We start from the raw sequence: 18,750 nt of genomic DNA, 5'->3' as shown, positions 1-18,750 counted from the left end.
AGCCCATTCTAAGTTTAGCGATATTCTTTCATATTTGGAAAGTTTCTATGTAGCCTAATAAATTCTAATCAGTCTCTAAGCACAAAGGAAAGTAGATCACTAGGGAATTGAAAAAGGTCATGACTACAATAATAAAAATAATCAAGCACTTAGAGCTTTAGCAGTTCTGGTGATACAAAGTAGAGACTGAAAAAAGTTGCTGCTGAAACAGAAAGCAAAACATTTTAAAGTAATTGTGAGTTTGTGGTATTCTTTATTATACATTGATGAAAATGATAGAGTCTCACTATGTTAGGCATGAGTGTTTGTTTCTAAGCCAGAAATTTAACTGCTAGGAAAAGTAGAGTATTCCAGCCCTGCACACCAGCATGGAGTTGTATGGTTATATAAATCATTACACATTACAATACCATCTTAATATTGATTTCCAGTGAAACTGATTTTATGGAAAATCAGATGCTATCAGTCTTCCACAGTCTTAAGAATCGAATCTCCCTGAAGCCTCCAGCCAGTGAATGAGAATTTTAGAAAATTGAAAAGCATTTAAAAAAATAATTTTGGACAATAAATTCTGATGTTTTTTGTGCAACACACATTTGGCTCTTAGGTCAGCTTGCCAACAAACCCCTGTCCCTTGTAGTTAAAAGAAGAAATACAACCCCAGTTCTCCTAAATCATCTGCTATGTGGCTTTTGCTTCCCGTCATACCTTATGACCACTTTTTCTACAAATGCTCCCTACGAGTCCTATTACTGTGGACACTCAGTAAATTTTCAAGAAATTGAAATGTCTTTTTGCCAACCTTTAGATATTCTGAGAGAGTGTATGAGTTTTAAAGTGGTCCCAGGACTCTTAATCTCTAATCCTGAAAACACATATGTGTGATTGAAAGCATACTAATAATCCCAGTGATTATTTTATAAAAACCAATCCCTGGTTATTATTTTGCTTAAAGTTTTAGGTATTTAGAACTTTAATATTTGCATTTTTAATATTTGTCATTTTGAGGGTTTCATTTTTGAAATGCAGTAGTGTAGGAGGTATCCCAAAGGTGTACTAAAGCGAGTCTCTTAAAATAGTGAGTGAGGGAGACGGGCATCCTTTGGTGATTCACTGCTGTTATAGCACTACTCCGAAGTGCTCTGTGGTGTAACATGAAAACAAAGCTCAATGGAGACACTGCTACATCCCATCTAAAGACAAGATATGTTGTCTGGCATATAAGTCAAAGACAGGCTGTTCCTAATGTCTTAGTGATTGGAGACCAAGGAACAGAAGCACTACTGATGTTTTGGGGTTTTTTTCACAGATTTGCTGCAGGTGCTTAGTTGGAGGCTCTGTTCCAATATCACTGCACTAGGCTTGTTGATCTTCTCAGTTAGATATAAAGCTGCATATAAAACAGGTCTGACAAATTGTGTCAGATAAGCATCATGTCATCCAGTTCAGTCTTTCTTCCTGTCACAAGGATCAATGTGAGTAGGCTAATACAGGTGTCAGTTGTTCATGCTGGAGTATTATAAAGCGTTGAAGTGTAGATGCTGTTAAGTTTTAGCATTTTTCTGTCCGGCTGCACCAAACAGCAATTCCCTTCATTAGTTTTCTGGTGATTTTAGCAAGTCGATGATCTCATTAAAATTGTTGGCTTTTTTCTTCTTTAGATTCAGCTTTCCAAAATTGGACCACCTTTTATCATCAAGAGCCAACCTGTTTCTAAACCAGAACCTCGAGTTTCTCCAAGTACATCGGTCAGCAGTGGGAGAAATACTGGGGCTAGAACTCTTGCAGATATCAAAGCAAGAGCTCAGCAAGCAAGAGCCCAAAGAGAAGCTGCAGCTGCAGCAGCAGTGGCAGCAGCTGCAAGCATTGTCTCTGGAGCAATGGGGACCCCATGTGAAGGTGGGAAGACAAGAACGCTGGCACACATCAAGGAACAAACAAAGGCCAAACTGTTTGCGAAGCATCAAGCCAGAGCTCATTTGCTCCAGACTAATAAGGAGACAAAGTCACAGTTCAGCTCGAAGGAAAGTACCTCATCTCTGGAGATACCAACTTCTACTGACACAAAGGTCGAAGGTTCTACTGGTGTCATTATAGTTAATCCCAACTGCAGGTCCCCTAGCAACAAGTCTGCTCACCACCGTGAGACTGCCACTTTATTGCAGCAGTCACTTAACACAGCTACGTTACCAGAAACTGCTACTGAGATATCTGTGCGCAGTTCTGATGAAAATATACCTGTGCCGCAATTGTGTGAGAAAATTATTTCATCTACCTCTACTGAAAATAACAGTGTGCCAGTGCTTTATAATAAAAGTTCAGTCTCTGTGTCTGTTTGCAGCACTGCTATGTCTGGAGCAATTAAAGAACTTTCTTTTGCAAGTTCTGTTGATAAATCCTCTGTTTTAATGTCTGTTGACAGTGCAAACACAGCAGTTTCAGCTTGTACTATAAATATGCTGAAAACCATCCAAGGGGCTGATACTCCATGCATAACCGTTGGACCAAAATGTATTGATAGCAGTAATGTACCGATCTCCATATCCAGTACAGTCTTACCAAATGCCATTGATGACAAAAGGTTGCCGATACCAAGTAGCAATGCGAATAACACAGTCTCCAGTCATTATGCCACTGTGCCAGCTTCACCTATTGCAAATAATTTGCCAAATCATCTCTCTGGTAGTTCTGTACTGATTCCCCCAGTGGGGGCTACCAACAGATTTTCTTCTGATAAGATAGCCATAACTGGGTGTAACGAGCAAAGCACTGTCTCCATTCACACCACCGTTAGGTCAGCTTTAAGTTGCAGTGAGGCCCTTGCAGTAGCAGATTCTGTTGCAAGGCCACCCATTTCAATGTTTACCGGTAACATGGTGACAATAAGCTCTTATGATAATGCAGCTAAATTAAATGCTGATCTCTTAGAAAAAAGCTCTGGAGCACGAAACCGACTGGACCTCCCTGGCAAATCTCAGCCAGTGAGTTTTACACAAACTGCCATGAATAGGTCTATACCTTGCAAAGTCATTGTTGACCACACTACAAATCTGAATTCCAGTCTGTCACTTTCTTCTTCTATTGAAAATGCAGAGAGCAGCATTGACCTGCAGAGCAGACCTCTAAGGACAGAAGCTGCCTTACAAAGCATAGCCTGTCCTCAGGTGTCTGTCATAAGCAGGCCTGAAGTGGTGTCCAGTGAAAGCCTTGAGCACAGTTCCAGCTTTATTACCATTACAGCAAAGCAAGACAGCAAGAACTTGCAGGCAGGTTGTTCAAGTCTTCGAGAAGTGCCTCTTGCTCCTCAAGATAAATTAATTGAGGTGGTTACTCCCAGCCAAGGTTTTGCCGAGCAACTAAGAGGTCCTTCAGCATTTAAGAATGAAGGAGATGCTGCCTGTGCCAATCAGTATAACACTAACAATAGAATTTGTTGGCATGACGAAGAGGCAATGAGTACAGACCAGCCAGTGGTCACCCATCTTAACTCCGGTAAGCATAAGGAATACGCAGAGCAAAACTGCTTAAAAAATATCAAGACCGAACCTTCCAGTTACACACAAATGTCAGAACTGCCATCCAGGAGTCTTTTGACGAGCATTGCTGTTCCTGTTAAATCAGAAACTAGTGAGTCTGACAAGTGCTTCAGGATGGACACCGAGGATTTTACAGGACCTGAAATGCCTGCCCAGACCGCAGAAATGGCCACGAGTGCGCAGCCACCACAGACCTCCAAGACATCCATCGCGGACTCCCTGTCCCTAACAACAGAAACCCTAAAAAGAGTTACCAGTGCCGGGGGCTCTAGCTGTCGCTTGTCGTCAGTGGAGGCCAACAATCCTTTAGTGACACAGTTACTGCAAGGCAATCTGCCTTTAGAGAAAGTGCTGCCGCAGCCCAGATCAGGAGCCAAACTAGAAATTAACAGGCTTCCCTTGCCTTTGCAAACTACCTCAGTATGTAAAACAACGGTGTCCGAGAGAAATATTGTTGAACATCCTTCCAGCTCTCCTAATCCAGATGGTAAAGGATTCACAGCAGGCAGCATAGCCCCACTACAAATCAGAAAGCGTGAAAACCATCCAAAAAAGAGGATGGCCAGAACTGTAGGGGAACACGCGCAAATTAAATGTGAGCCTGGGAAGGTGTCGGTGGACACAGATGTTAAAGCAGCTCCTTGCGTGATTAGCTCCGGCATGAACCAGCTTGGGCATGGTCAGCCATTTAAGCAGGAGTGGCTGAACAAACACGCCGTTCAGAGCCGAATCGCTCACAGCCCAGAGATCAAGCAGCAGAAGAGGCCGTTGCCTTCATGCAGTTTCCAGCAGAGTTTATTTCACATTGATAAAAATGGCAGCTTTCATGCAGAAGCTAGTACCTCACATAGACAGCATTTTTACCAAATGTCCATGGCTGCAAGAGGCCCCATTCCTACAGCAGCTTTGTTGCAAACGACTTCAAAAGGCCCACCTGGCTGCAACGCATTTGCTTTTAGCAGACACCTGGAACAGAAGGGCTTGGGAGATGTGAATATTTCTACAGCAGCTCACCAGCTGAGGCTAGGAAGTGTGTTTTCCCCTAATATTCAGATTAAGGAAGGTGATGACATTGCCAGTGCCTCTCAGACTCTGCAGAGTAAAACATTAGTGCATCCCCCTCCTCCTCCTCTGCCCCTGCCACCTCCTCCCCCTCCTCACCCAAATGCAGAAATCCCCTCTGATCAAAAACAACCGCCAGTTACCATGGAAACCACTAAAAGACTTAGTTGGCCTCAGCCAGCAAGCATCTGTAGCAATATAAAATCTGAACCTATTTCTTTTGAGGAAGGTTTAAGCAGCAGCTGCGAACTGGGCATGAAACAAGCTTCCTATGATCAGAGCGAAGTGAAAGAACAGTTGAAAGCCTTTGCATTAAAAAATGCAGATTTCTCTTCCTATTTACTTTCTGAGCCACAGAAGCCTTTTACCCAACTCGCTGCTCAGAAGATACAGACGCAGCACCCACAGCAGCAACAGCAGCAGCAGCAGCAGCAGCTCTGTGGAAATTACCCAACGATACACTTCGGTAGCACAAGTTTCAAAAGGGCAGCATCTGCAATTGATTCTTAGGAAGTGTCTCGACCGCTGCCACAGGCCTGTCTAACCAGAACGCGCAGATCCCGATTCAGAAATTCTCTGACAGTAGCAATGCCGATGAGCTGGAACTGAAATGCTCCTGCAGGCTGAAAGCCATGATCGTGTGCAAAGGCTGCGGAGCCTTCTGTCATGATGACTGCATAGGGCCTTCCAAACTCTGCGTGGCTTGTCTGGTCGTACGGTAGGAACTGGATCAAAGATGCAGTATCCCTTGTCAGCGTGGCAGAGCAGGACAAAGGAAAGGAGAAAATGGAACAGTTTAGGCCACTAATGGTTTGCAATTAGTCGATCGATTTTTTTTTTTGATTGTTTGTGGGTTTTGGTGTTTTTTTCCTTCCACGTGGCTCTTTCAGAATTTAGTTGTTCCTGCCTGAGTGCCCTTTTCTGGGAAGAAGAGGAAACCTCTAGAACTAGTTTAAAAAAATGATAGCCTTGTTACTGAAGCTTCTATAAGCTCTCTTGCTGTGCTAAAAAAAAAAAAAAGGCATTAATGCATGTCATTTGTAGCTTCTATTTATTTGCACAAAGTGCAGCACGTTTTCTCTTCACTTTTTGATTGTCGATACAAGCTGCAGGTTAAAGGTCAGAGGAGAACAGCTGCAGAAAGTGGAGTAACTATGCAGAATGAATAACACACTGAATAGCAACTGCTTTGAGCAGGGTAGTGGCAAAGTGCAGGGTATCAGCCATGGTAGCTTCTAAATTGGTTTGCTTTTTCAGCTGATAGGATTGTTTTCTTCAATCCACTTTCACTGTCTGGGGCTAAGATGTGGTCACTTTATTTAGCAAAAAAACCCCACAGGAGTTTAGATTGTTGGAGGAGTTTCCGTACAGGCCTGCCAGGGACTATGGAACTTGAATCTTACTCATCATCTCTCGTTGATTCCTTGAGAAAGATTTGTACATGCGATGGGTTAGTGGGACCAGCACTGGAACCACATTGGCTTCAGCAGAATCTCGAGACAGTAACTTCTCTACTGGAGATTTGAAACCTCCTTTCTTTTCCTGTTTCCCACTCAAATATTCTTTATTTGTAATTGTCTCTCTAATCTGTCCACTTGGTTTGTCAGTCCCATATATATGTATACATATAGGGTCAGACTTCTGGATGTTTTAGTCTTTCTGTGGCCTAAAAATGATGCGTTCTTATGGTGAACAAATCACCATAAGATTCTAATTGCTTATCTGTTGACTATGAGATTTTCAGTTGTTTTTCTTCTTCTTCTATGAGTTACTCTATTTAAATAACATTTCAGAGTTCTGCTATTTAAATTGATTCTTAGAATCACATAAAACATTATTGTTGTGTTTTTTCTCAAAGGAATTCAGACCCCTTACTTTACCTTCTAGACAGCAAAAAGGCATTTTTAAAAGGGATACTGCATCTTTAAAGTAACCTTCAGTATTTATCCAGTACTGTATTTAACATTCAGGACTATAGCTGCGTTCCAGATGCTCTAGCCACCGTAACAGCAGAGAAGAAAACGATAATTTGGGGGCTCTATTCACTAAAAGGAAAATATTATAAAGGGATAAAGCACATGTAGTTGCTGGGGAGATGAAAATACCTTGGGTGTTTTTACTCCCCCTTCAGGAACACAAAATGTGGAGTGCAAGTCATCCATCTGCCAATATGTGGTTGGGTCTGCCCAAATGTCAGCATCAGAGAGAAATGTTATTTTTACCACTACGGTAGAACCTCACTAATCCAAAGACCTTACAGTCTGCTCAAGAAAACTGATTTTACTTCCACTGGTTTCAGAGAGCAATGTAGTAAGAATGAGTGAGATGTAATACTGCTTGGGTTTTGTGATGCATTTACTGTTGCATTCCGAAGTGTTAATATGAATGATAAAACTACATTTAGGAAATAAAAAGTCTGCTACATTTTACAGTATATTTTTTAATAGGATAGTTGTTTCAGTACTGATTCATAAGCTGTAACCAGTCTCCCTGACATGGGTGCATATTAGTGAGGTTCTACTGAATGGAGGAACTACATTTGTTTTCTTGTGGGACCATTTTCACAAACACGATAAATGCCATTTATTGTCTTAAAAGTGAGCTGGAATACCTACAACGTACATTCCTGTCATAGGAAGCTCTATGGTGCACCTTGATGTTCTCTTTTATTGTAATTAGCAACATATCAATATTATTTTTGACACTGTGTGGTACAAAGGCCGTTTATAATTACACTAACAAATTTGTTGCTGATACAATAATGTATTTTTTCTATACAAAAGTGCTCCTTAATATGACATGTGAGTTAAGAAATGGCTTCTCAGCACTTTTCAGGTCTTCTGGTAGGAAAGTAAGCCAGCCCAGCAAAAACCTAAAAGTAACCATGTGAAAATTAGCCTCCAGTGCTACGCCAGCTGCTGGCAAAACAGCGTCTGGGAAATACTTGTGAGTAAGCATGAGCATGGTCAGTTCATGCATATCAAACTCATATTGGAGCAGCCTTTGTATTGGAATTGTATTGCATTGTGTTTATATTTGGTAGAGATAGGATACTTCTATTTAAAATACAGAGAGCAACCAGTCTTAGACTTCTAGTAACCTATGTTTATATAAGCGTGCTGGGAATCCTTATTTCTAGCTCAGGTTTTCCTGTCCACAGCACATAAGTCAATATTTGTTTGTACTTGCATCTTAAAATACTTCTTGTACTGACTGACAATAATACAGAAATAAATTCCGGCCACAAAATAGTTCTACTTTGATCGAAGGATAAGAGTGTGACTAATGTGGTAGGTAACTCCTTCATGTCATAATGTCATTTTTGTATCAGGATTGCAGCTTGCATGTGTGAGGTCATGATAAAGTGTTATTTAAAATGGCATTAGACTGGATGGTGCTATGTTATATTACACAACCGACCAAACTCTTCTGTAGTGCAGTTCCACTCCTTTCATTCTCGAGTCATTGGAGTTGCACCAGGAATAAATTTGACCAATTAGTTAGCAAAAGTCGTGAAGTGTTGTTACAGATTATAGTTTTAGGGTATTAAAATAATGAAAAGCAACTGCGTTGATGTAGGAGCCTGACTCAATCCTAGTGTGACTGAAAACTTTACTTGGATTTTGATATCACACAAACGCTTGGGAGAGAGTGACCCTTGGTCTTCAGTAAGAACACAATCACATTTAGAGGTTAATTTTGAATGACTTCTGTTTTTGTTTAAATGTCCGGATTTTGGGCCCAATGTCATGTTTTCTAATGACCATGCAGTTTGCACCGTGGGGTGTTAATAGTTTATGCACTGAAAAGTGGTGAAAGAATTGCTGAAGAACACACTGCTCTGTGTTTGTGTGTACGTACGTATGTGTTCCGATGTCCAGCATGTGTAATTAACTTTTTTTTTTTTAATCTCCGAAATTGATCCCCCACTCCTACCCCTGGAGCAGCACTTTTGGGTTAGAGGGAGAAACACTTTTTTTTCTTTCCTCCCTCTTTATTTTAATTGCATACCTGTGAGATATGCAGATAATATTAGGGCATTTGCAGTGTGCGTGTTTGTGTGTTTCTGTTCTGAACTAATCTTCCAAGCAGAAACTCCCTTTGAAATAATGTTTTTTTTGAAAAAAATAATTAAGAAATGGTGAACTGGATGCTCCCTCTTTGCCTTTTATTTATCTGCTGAGGTCTAGTACATGAAATAGCATTTAGAAGACAAAAACAAAGGTTGAGCCATAAAGCAAAAGGTATATTCTCTGTACTATAGACTTTCTTCTTGAGGGTGGTGCGTATTGTCAGGGTAAGCTACAGAACGTGCAGATGGTTTTTCAGGGCCCTGCAATTCCTTGCACAGTTTTTAAGCTGGTGCATATGGTGCTTTATAATGCAATTTCTGAAGTAAAATTACCTTATGCTGCACCCCCCTCCCCTTATAAACACACGCACAATTTCAGAATCGTTATTGTAGCCTCTGGTTTAGCAGTTTCTCCAAGGTGTGGTGAAGTACCAGGATAAACACTTGAGATGAGCTGAGAAGTGTCACCGAACGGGATCATTTTAGCTGACACACATGAATGGCCCTGCTCTGAACACTGAATGACTTCTGCAGTCTCCTGGCAGCAGCACAGCGGTTCATCTTCTGTCGCTCTGCAGAACACTGGGGGGGAAGCAACAAAATATTCAGTGGATTTATCATGGACCTGTGTAGCTAAATGTTTCTGAGTCTTACGAAATCCTGTTGTCTTCGGTCATCATGCTTTGTCACTGTAAAACCAACAAAAAGAAAAAATAAGCATTTTTTAGTCTAATTTAAGGAGCTGCTTCTTTTATAGCACATAATATTTCGCTTTGTACTATATTTGATAGTTAAAGAATAATTTAGTCGGTAGATTAACTTTGTTGTATTTGTACTGTTCATGAATGTTACAAGAAAAGTGCTTTACTTTGTTGCCATAATTCTCTTGTACTGCTGTAAAATATTTTTTCTGCTTTACAGAAACTTAACTCGATTCACATTTTCAGTACAGGGTTTTTTGTGTGTATGTATTTTTTTTGTCAGTATTCTGAATGTTTACATCTGTTCAACATTAGCCATTCTATGCCTTTATAGGGCAATATTACTCCTACAGTATAACAGCAATGTGAAATCCACTCATACCTAACATGCATGAGAAATACAGATTTATTGGGGAGATCCTTAACTGCATAGATATTTTTTCTGTCCACATTCAGTGAAGTAAATACCCTCCTTCAGTCCTCTACCAAAGAAAATATTATTCCCACAGGACAAGCTCAGAAAGTGGTTCTCTGAATCTTCAGAAGGGGGTGTAGTTGGGATTGCTACAGTTTAATGCTGTTATCCTTTGCTTTGTTACTCAGCCAGACATGACTGGGTGAAACAAGCATTTTGGCAATTTTTTGTTTTGAGACAGTGTTTTGTTTAGAATTCAGGGATCATGCTTTCTTTAATGGTGCTGTTTGGTTTATTTTTTTTAAGAAAACAACCTTTTGTTGCCTACAGAAATGATCATTATTCACTAAACCATAAATTAAATAAAATAGTTTGTCTTCATAACTTCTCTCTTCTCCCTGTCCTTTTCCCTTCCCCTGTCCCTTGAAAATAACAACTTGGGCTTCGATATTAAAATATTCTGAAAAAAAATAAAGAGATAAAATAATATTTGTCACTTGCTTATTTATTTTATGTTCAGTGCCTTAGGCAGCGGATCCTGCTTGTGCCCATCCACTGTATGTACAGGTTGATGAAATAGAAATGTGAGAGAAAAATCAGTCCTCTGTAAAGGATTTTTCAGTTACAATGATGTAAGACATACTTTGAATGACTTCCGATGTAACTCAAGTATTAATCGTCTTATACTAGTAAAATAAAACTAGGTGTTGTATATTAAGTTGTTGTAAGTAGAATGGTTTGTGGATCAAACAAACAGTGCAGGCATACACCTCTGTTATCTCAGTGGAGTACTACATCCAGCTCTGGAGCATGTAAGACAAGAAGGACATAGGCTTGTTGGAGCGTGTCCAGAGGAGGGCCACGTAGTTGATCAGAGTGCTGGAGCACCCATCCTATGAGGACAGACTGAGAGAGTTGGGGCTGTTCAGCCTGGAGAAGAGAAGGCTCCAGGGAGACTTTATAGTGACCTTCCAGTACCTGAAGGGGGCCTGCAGGAAAGCTGGGGAGGGACTGTTTTTGAGGGCATGTAGTGATAGCACGAGGGACAATGGTTTTAAACTAGAGCAGGATAGATTTAGGTTAGATATTAGGAAGAAGTTGTTTGCTATGAGGACATTGAGACACTGGCACAGGTTGCCTGGAGAGATGAGGAGGCTCCATCCCTGAAGGCATTCAAGGTCAGGCTTGATGGGGCTCTGAGCAACCTGATCTAGTTAAAGATGTCCTGGCTCACTGCAGGGGGGTTGGACTAGATGACCTTTAAAGGTTTCTTCCAACCCAACACATTCTATGATTTCTCATCTGCACCACAGAAAAAATTAAATGTCCGTGAAACATGAGAGGAAACCAGTCCGAGTGACTATTCCTTAAACCAGTTATCTTTTGAAGTCTGGAATGCCTTCCTGAAATGGAAATTTAGTAGCTGATTTGTTAAAACAAAAAAGGGGAAAAAAAAGTTTTCATCTTGTTACACCGCAAAGAGAGCTGTGAGTACTGGTGGCAAAGGTGTGAGTGTCAGAGAGTGGACAACAAATAGCCTTTTCATAGGCCTGCTCAGAAATAAACAGAACAGCGCTTCATAAACACTGTGTTTTTTCCAGCCCCCTGTCGTGATTATTTCAGGTATGGCGTCATCTGAGAGTCTCGTTAGTAGCAAGTGGCAGCCTCTTCTGCCAAAGGCTGTCCAAATCCAGAGAGAAGAAAGTGCTGACCTTTGTAGTTTATAATCCCATGACCTTTTTATCATCTCTAGTACCCACCTGACAAACTCCCTCAGCTAATACTGTCATGCAGATTATTTAACATATTTTGTCTGGTTTGATACTTGGTTTTGCATGGGGCTATTTCAAATCAGGGACCAGCTCTGCTTGTAACAGAAGAAGCTTTTTCTTTCATTTTACAATTTTTCACCTAAACAATGTAATGCAAATCCATTTGTTAAATATGTACTAACTAAACATTCACTTTTGTCCTTTTCCTTCTTTTTGCTTTTTTAAACCTGTAAAATATTTCCACACATTTTCGTTCAATCTTAAAAACCAAGTATTTAGCTTTTATATCGTGTTTGATAAGCACCTTATAAATATTAGTAAATTAAGCCGTGTGATTTCTTTTAAATCTGTGTGCTCTCCTTAGGTCAGCCCACCCTTACTCTGTCAGTGTAGCCAGCAGATGGCATCAGGAGAAAACACTGCTGCTGTGGTCTCAGTTTTATCATCCCTCAGCACAAGCATGTAGCGTGGAGAAAAGGGGCCACAGATACACAGGATTTCTGGGTTTGTCTCTCTTCAGCGTGGAGCTTTAGTTGTGAAAACAAGGCCTCCTGGAACTTGTCTTTGAATAGAAATGATGCCCTGAAGCTCACATCATCCTTTCCCTCACTTGGCACTGTCTGAGTTGTGCAGTCTTTGGAACTGAAGTACTGATATACTGGAAAAAATTCTTCCCCAGGCCAGAGCCAAGGCTTTTTTATTCATTTTTTTCCTGCTGTCTCCTTTGGCACTTGTGAATAAAGTGAGACAGCAACACGGCTCTTTGTATCGAGGTGCTTCACAAATAGATATGAGGTATTGTCACTGCTTAGTGTGCAGAGGACGGGCTGTTATCAAGCCTGGTCTTTGCTGGATGACAACTTACACTTGAAGGACCACCAAACAACAAGACCTTTGAGCATCACCACCTTGGAGACTACTTCCCCTGATAAGGGAGGCAGACAGTTGCAGGCACTGGCACCCGCTGGCAGCTGCTTGTGGAGATAGAGAGAGTACATTATTAATACAGCTGGTTTATATGGAAATGGAGCTAGACATAGAAATAAAGCAATGTTTGTTGAGATAATTCAGGTACCAGGACACTGGTACTCTACAAATAAAGAGCAGACACTGATGAGAGGAGTTTGTTGTATCTCAGCTAAATGACAGCCATGTAAATCCTGAAAGTTCACGTTCCCAGCCGGGGACATGCGTATTGACACACCAGCAGTAATGAAATCAACAGTTGTTTCACATATTCAATGGAGAAAAATACTTTTCGGAAGCTGATAACACCCTGAATAAATGTGAATTTCTATGTACAAGTCACCTTTCTGAAACCCTTCTGTTCTGTGTCTCATAGAGCTTAGTTCAGCCTTCAGAGTCTTACCTCCGTATCTTTCCAACAGAAAGCTGAGAGCTTTTTATCCAGTATCTCTGAGCATTCTCATGCGTGTACCACCAGGGAAGAGAACAGTTTACAACACATCTGAAAATAAGCTGAATATATTGGATAATTGACTTCTATTAATAAGAAATCATGCTGCTTGAGTGAATAAATGTCTGCTGATATTAATATAAAAGAAAGAGATGCCTTCTTTTTCTTTTTCCTTTTTTTTTTCAAATATTGGGCCTTGCTGAAGAGAGTCTTATTTGCTTTTCATTCTTTCCCAGCTGCTCAGATCCACCCTGCAAATCACGTTTTCATGCCCCCTGATTGTGAACTCTCAACCGAGCAGGCATCGTGCAGAATCTTTGCGGCTGCTGTGTGCCTTTCTGGCTTGTAAAGGAGCAAATCTCAGTGATGTTGGAGAAACTTGTACGCAGTGCCTCACCCTTCACTCAGTTACTTATGCATTGTGCAGAATGATATGTAATCTCTGGGGAAAAGAATAAAATTAGCTGTTAAAATGCAATAATCATAACATTTGTTCCTTGACTTCCTTTGGGATATGGAGTGGAAACATTCAAGCTTCAAATTTTTAATGAGTGTGAGCAGGAGTTGACCCATAGCAGACGGAGTAGACCATAGTCCTGGGTTCCATCCAGAAGTGAGTATTTACAGTTCAACAAGTCCAAATAAATATCCTGAGAGTATTAGGAAAACACAGCCAACACAGTGCCACTGAAAAGCAGCATAGATAAGGAGACAGCGTGGGGATTATTGAAAAATTTTAGTTATGTTTTTGAAACAAGTAATTCTGCCAGTTGTTTTAAAATTTCAGTACCTGTATAGAATTGCAAGGATTAAGAACATCTTTTGTGGCTCTAAATTGGGAGAGAAATTTAAATATTTATGGAAAACCAGCTAGCTGATAATATAAAATTACAAAGCCTTATTGCTAGTTTCTTGGAAATAGCTATTTGAAAATATTTTGCAATATTTCTGGTTAGAAAATTTAAAAGTTACTGGATGCTCAGAATTTTTCAAGTTAATGGTCTTAGTTTTATTTTCTTAAAATAGGAATTTCAGAGCCTTACTTTAGTTTCCTGGTCTTAAAAGTCTTTGCTTGCATTGCCAGACAAGTCTGATTTATGTAAAACAGTTCAAAAAGTAATTCAGAAATACATTCAGTGTTACATATTTCAGTTAAGTACGTCATGCTACCTTGAGCGAATTAATCTGAGTGGGTAAAATCTGCATTTGTCTTTTTGGTTCCTTTAAAACCAAATGAAAGGGCAGTGAAAATAACCATGTGATTGATGGGAATTTGTGAAGTAGTACTGGACTTAAGGAATAGTCCTTCTCCATTCTGCATTTTCTAAATTTTCAGAGAAATAGTATCAAACGATCTTTATGAAGTGTATAGGTGGCAGTAAAGAGGAATGATACGTACACCAGTGCCAATGGTATGCAAATATTTAATAAAAAAAGGATTTATAGAGACTTAGGCCAAAAATGAAATCACATTTGGGAGGAATAGAAAGAAGTATATGTGAGGTGTCAGTCATAAGGGATTTTTCTCTCTGGCGTCTGATGACTGTGATTTGGCTGAGGTTAAAAAAAAAAAAAGATTATATTCAAGGACTACTGAAGGAGAGTAAGACATTAGGAAAGTGGGCTATGAAGTATGCTTAAATCAGGATTAAGTATTTGGGTATTTTTGGTGCTGCAAAAAGAAGGCTGATTTTATTTATATATTACAGAATCTGAAAAATAGGCTTGCCAGAAATCGGAAGGCCAGCTTGTCCCTGCAGACCCCCAGCCAGCTCAGAGCGCTGCTGAGGGGGTGCATCTCTCCCCTGCCACGGGGCCCTCAGGCCCCAGACTGTTCGTTTCAGGCTTCACTGTTCTTACAATCAGCGAGTTTATCCTAACGTTTAACCCAAATCTTCCTTGCTGCAGTTTAAGCCCATTCAGTCTTATCTACGCTTCACAGACACTGAAAATAACTTTTTCCTTTCTTCTTTCCAGCAGTCTACTAGATAGTTAGCCTGTTAATTTGTCTCTCTTGGTTTTCCATTGTTTAAGCTAAACAATCCTAATATTCAGCCTTTCTTTATAGGTCATGTTTTCCAAACTCATATTGCTTTCATTGATCTTCTGCGGACTCTCTCCAGTTAGTTGAAACCATTTTTGCCGTTCATTTCCCAGTATTGACTACGTTATCTCAGCTGAGGCCAAGGAGAGAAGTAGGACTGGTTTATATACCCGAAAGGCTAAAATCATGTTCCCGAGTCCAAGAACTGATTTTGGTTTGTTGAAAACCTGTTTGAATTGGATTCAGGTTAGTCCCAGTAACTCCTACATCCTTCCCAATAAAACTGCTTCTAGCTGCTTCGTCCCCATCCTGTATTTGAATAATTAATTATTTCAAAGTGTAGAATATACAATTTATCAGTGCTTAGTGCTGTCTTAAGCTTTTAAATTAAAACTTAAACTTGTCCAGAGCATCTTAAATTCCAGTCTTGTCAACAAGCTAACAGTATTTCCTAGCTAGGTATCATCTGCGAATTCAGAAAAACAGGACCCCAGTATCACAGGACAATTTCTGTGGGAAGAGCCATCAGCAGGGCATCGAGCCCAGCCTCCTGCTCCAGACTTGCTGTCCCATCACCCATATCATTAACTATCCTGGTTTGGGAGAACCAGGTGGAAATCACAGTAGGGAAGGAGGGGCAGCTGTGCCTATGGGGAGGAGACGATGGGTCAGGGGACTCAAATGGACCAATCACAGTATTGCTTCCCATGGTGCTCAGTATATAAGGGCCCCTAAGGAGGACCCTGTGGGTTTTAGTGTTTGCTGTGCTGAGAGGGGTTGATACTGGCTGTTTGACATCTCTTCCCTGTGCTCCTAGAGTTCCCACCTCCTGTTTTCACAGGTCAGATGAGTGCTGTTTGTTGCGACAGGTTGTCTTCCTCTGTCTCCTTGGCTGGAAGCAGTGTGGTTGCTCCAAGGCTTCCTTTTCTGTTTTTTTGACTGTCATTGACACTCTGAGCATAGGTGCTCCCACCTGCTTCCAAGTCCAGCCTGGAACTTCTCTGCTCAGGACCTAGTTGTCATACAGAGGACATGGCTTCTGTATTAACATATTCTCTTGTATCTTCGAATATATTTGTATAGTTGTATAATATCTGTGTATAGTTTAATATCGCTTTGTTAGTATTGTTTTTCTTTTTCATTAAACTAGTTCAAGTTTTTTGCTGACTTCAAAGCCTCTCTCCATGGTTCCCCTGTTATCCTCCCCTGAAAGGGTAGGGGGTGGAACACAGAAAGCATTTGTCAGAGTATAGTGGCCAGTACAGCCTTAAACTTTGACATTAACTGAAGTGTTGGAAAGAACTGGAGCCATGCCAGAACTGACTGTGCTGTGGTTGCTGCTATGACTGTGTGAGAGTGGTTTTCCACCCACTTTTGACTAACTGGGTAACAGTTTTGTCTAGACTACATTTTTCTGATTTATTTATGAAAATGTTGTATGAGTAGTGCTAAAAAACTTACTGAAATCAAGAGGCAAGATCTGCTGCTCCTCAGTCCGTGGTGCCTGTTGCTCTGTCATGGAAGGAAGTTAGTCTGGGTTGATACAGCTTCTTCTTGACAAATTCATGTTGACCACAGCTTATTTACATTTTATCTCTGAGGGTACTTATAAACTTGTGCTAACATTTTTCCAGAGAGTGAAATGAGGCTGATGATACTAACTCCTCTTTCGAAATCTAGGTGGTTGTTATATTTGTCCTTCCCCAGTCTTCCTACCTTTCCCCATACCCATGAGTTCTAGAAGGTAACTCCTGACAGCCCTGACTGAATCAGCCAACCCTTCAAGTGCTGTCTCCAGTGAAAGCCATTGTGCCCACCTTGTTTTAAAACTCAGAGTACATATGTGTGCTCTCAAACCTATTCAAGACTGAGATAGTACCAGAGACAGAATGGTACTATTTGTGTCAAATATCTGATTATAGTGGACATTTTTAAAGATGGCTTTCCTTCTCCATTAAGTAACCGACCAGCCGGCAGCTTGGTGTTCCTTTTAATGTTAATGCACGTCAGGAGTGACTTTTATGTTGTTGTTTTATTGTCCTTTGCTGGCCAAATCTAATTTTGTGTGTGGCCTTTCTGATTTCACCCTTACGTGCCTATACCACTTTCAGCTACCGCTTTCTGTGCACTACCTTTCCCCGAGGAAAGAAGTGCTTATGAAGAGGAAATATTATTAAAAGTTGTCTTCTGGCTATATGTATCACTTTTCTCCAGTAAAATTGACTTTGCTGCTATAAAACTTTGGTTGAACTGAAAAAGAAACACAAAAAAACTCTCTGGACAATTGAAGCCCATGAAGTAATTTTAAACTAAATATTAAAATACCTTACAGTCATTATCAAGAAGTTCTAAAAATTAAAAGATCAAATAGATTGCAAGATCTTCAAGAACAATAATGTATTAATGTATATAATACACAAGAGGTGAACTATGACATTAGGATCACAAAGACAAATTATCAAGAAAACAGTACTTTGACACAGTATATGTTTTCATCAAGCTAAAGCTAGTCATGAAACAAAATGAAGGATCTGTATTGAATATCAGAAAATGAACTGAGATAGAGTAAACCAGTAAAGTAATAATGAACATAGTGTCTGTATTGTCTAAAAACTGGAGTATCTAACAGGTTAAATCCCTTTTAGACACCATACAAAAATAATTTCAAATTACTAATTCACTGGTCATAGATAATAAATTAAAATTAGCTGCGCTTTCTTATTTCACTACGCATTATGCAGAATTTAGTGCTTTTTGACTGATTTTCTGTGGCTGTACAGATTGTAATGATTTATTCCACTCTTAGAAAGTATAAAAGGGTACCAGTTCAAAATTTTAGGATTTTTAGATCAATTTAATGTGTATTTTACTGGTGTAAAGTTCCCTGTCACTTGTCAAGAAGCAAGAAACTCTTTCCACCAAGCTTAATACACAGTTTTGGGCCACCTTGTGCAGAAGCATTACAAGTGCATGAAATAAAAATTCTTGTTTTGGGGATAGTCATATTCAAAGCATATAGAAAAAAAATACTCACTGGCATTATTTATGTTATATATATTTTTTTTTGCTTAGAATAGATGGAGATTTGTTTGAAACTGACACACATGTGTGGAAGGACACCAGATTTGAACATCCAGCCGAAGTGCAGCAAAACCCAGGCTATGGCTGCTGCTATCAACCTAGAATGCCCCCTGTCACTTTGCCAAGAAGTGGCTGTTGCGGAAAATAAATTCTCTCTCATTCTACCACACAGGACAGGTCTCAGCTTCAGCAGATGCAGGAGGGTAAAAGAAATAAATGCTAATCAGGTATTTAGAAAAGTAAACACTCCTTATTTGTGCCTCAAAAATAATCCTTCTGCTGCTTGATACAAAATGTTATTGAAGAGTATGGGGTTTATATATGTGGATTTTCTTATACTGGAGATTTATAGCAGAGCGAAGTTGGTTTATTATTGTTTAATGATAATATATTTTTAATAAAATACACAATAACCTGTTCTTATATTTTCAAATTATTACTGCATAGTTGTCTGCCTGTTACACCCTCAAAGTTATTAACTTTATACTCATCCTCACACTAAGATGTGCATGAATTCATAGTATTCCCACTGAAATAGCTGGGAATGTAACTGCATTATACAGCACAAGCACATAAACTGGCCCAAAGTGTGTGGGTACTGTTAATTACCACTTCTTAATTGTCACAGAATCACAGAATGTCAGGGATTG

General features: G+C 39.9%; 1 protein-coding gene across 1 annotated transcript in view; it reads left to right on the top strand.

Moving 5' to 3' along the window:
- LOC104279940 (putative Polycomb group protein ASXL3) overlaps positions 1-5,320 on the top strand; it is a gene marked incomplete at its 5' end in the record, with an annotated part of 65,967 nt that extends 60,647 nt beyond the window's left edge. Inside the window, 2 exon segments of the mRNA XM_009877409.1 lie at positions 1,662-5,100; positions 5,103-5,320. Coding sequence (XP_009875711.1) covers positions 1,662-5,100; positions 5,103-5,320 — 3,657 coding nt within the window.
- Positions 5,321-18,750: the final 13,430 nt, after the last annotated feature.

This window comes from Apaloderma vittatum, unplaced genomic scaffold (assembly GCF_000703405.1).
Source record: "Apaloderma vittatum isolate BGI_N311 unplaced genomic scaffold, ASM70340v1 scaffold25669, whole genome shotgun sequence".
NCBI lineage: Eukaryota > Metazoa > Chordata > Aves > Trogoniformes > Trogonidae > Apaloderma > Apaloderma vittatum.
The sequence above is the reverse complement of the archived record's forward strand: the minus strand, read 5'-3'. Positions and strand labels throughout refer to the sequence as shown.